Below are 1,704 nucleotides of genomic sequence, written 5' to 3' on the forward strand. Positions count from 1 at the left end.
TTTCCTAAGAGATTGGCTCATAAAACCACACAAACCCAGATTCTTATAATCATTCAATTAACAAACTAATTATGAGTTACCAAATTAAAGCAAATGAGCGGCAAAATTTTGCATTGTGATTACTGGTATCAACCTTCTTTAAACATTTAACCTGAAATTTTTTGATTTAGATTAATCAAAAATCTTAGTTGCATTGTCGCGACATTCTGTAATTTGTTGGGGTTCCAAAGGATGCTTCGCTCCGTACCCTTTTTATCATCTAGATGCTTATAACTTTTTAAATAACACATACATAGCCCCAGCCTTGTCCATTTATAGGTTATTGTATTTCACATTAACCAATTATTTGGCTACATTGACGGACTGTAATAAAAACACATCCACAGTTATTGCTCTATTACTTTACAGGAAATTTTTCACATCATAAAGATTTTATTCTACATATATATAGTGAATAGAAAATCGTTGACACAAAGAGTCAATGAAAGTTCAGACAACTGCCATCCAGTGGTTTATGTGAATGAACCACTTTAAAACTGAGCACAAAACCCTAATTTACAACCATGCAGAGCCGAACTTGAAGATGAAGGAAGGATATAAAGAATAATTATTATGTATGAAAAAAATTATCATATCCAGGAATTATACAATAAAGAATGCCCAACGAATATGGGGTTTATGCACTCTATGAAGCCTATTAAAAAAGAATATGAAACACAAAAAAGAATATAGCACTCAAGAAATAACCAGCAGCAGCCGTAGGTCGAAATGACATGAATGAATCCCATCACCATACATCTGTACCTAATTCACCACGTTTCATTTCGTCCTTGAAGAATATTGAATGGTTGTTTCACATCATTAGAGATGATAGTGCTTAAAGAAGGAAGGCAGCTCCTCCAACCAAGGCGACCCCAAAGATTGCCATCTTCCCTACGGTTGCGGTAGAGACAGCCCCGCTGTTAGCGTTCGGTGGCGAAGCAGTGGCTGGGCCTTGAGCCATAGGGCCAGATGCTAGAGTTTGAACTGTGGGAGAGGAGGCTGAGCTTGGTGGGGTGGCCACTTTGGAAGGAGCAAAAGCGGGAGAAGAAACAGTTGGGGAAGTCGCAGGAGGAGGCGAAGCCGGTGATGGCGCTGCTGGAGATTGAACGGGCGACGCGTTGGGAGCTGCTGCAATGGGCGATGGTGCTGGTGCCCGTGCGGGAGAGGCTGAGCTCATCAAGCCCAGCATGAAAACGAAACAGAGAGGAGTATTGAATCCAGCCATATTATGTAAAAGTAGGATACTAGGGAAAATTTGTCACCGAAAATGTAAAAGTAGTATAGTAGTGCAAATTTGTATCACCGAAAATGTATGTAGTGGATTTTTTGGCTTCGTTACAAATGAAGTGAAGCGCTATGTCCAAGAAGATATATAGGACGGAGGAGAGCATGATATATAGGTATTGTCGCGAGGTCGGCTTCCGGGAATGAGGTCGGCTTCGGACACGGTATTTCATGTAATGAGAGGAAGGCCACTACAAACCTCTTCATTTCGGTGAAGCAACGCCGACCATTTCCTCCTTCTAGTCTTTCGTTGCGGTTTTATGGGCGGCCCTACTTCACCGCGTTTAGTTGTTGGCACCAACCATCTCATCTGAGCGTACAGCTGTACACTAGGAGCCTCATTTGGTCCTGACGTCTTGCCAGAGTGCGTAAATTACG

At 41.7% G+C, this 1,704-nt stretch overlaps 1 protein-coding gene across 1 annotated transcript; it reads right to left on the reverse strand.

Moving 5' to 3' along the window:
* Positions 1 to 577: 577 nt before the first annotated feature.
* Positions 578 to 1,405, reverse strand: LOC149266763 (uncharacterized). The gene has a single exon (XM_089397379.1). The coding sequence runs from the start codon at positions 1,265 to 1,267 to the stop codon at positions 878 to 880; it is 390 nt and encodes a 129-aa protein (XP_089253505.1). The 5' UTR covers positions 1,268 to 1,405; the 3' UTR covers positions 578 to 877.
* Between the last annotated feature and the right edge of the window lie 299 nt (positions 1,406 to 1,704).

Source organism: Pinus tabuliformis, chromosome 6 (genome assembly GCF_031772625.1).
Source record: "Pinus tabuliformis cultivar Carrire ecotype Pingquan chromosome 6, CPIR1, whole genome shotgun sequence".
NCBI lineage: Eukaryota > Viridiplantae > Streptophyta > Pinopsida > Pinales > Pinaceae > Pinus > Pinus tabuliformis.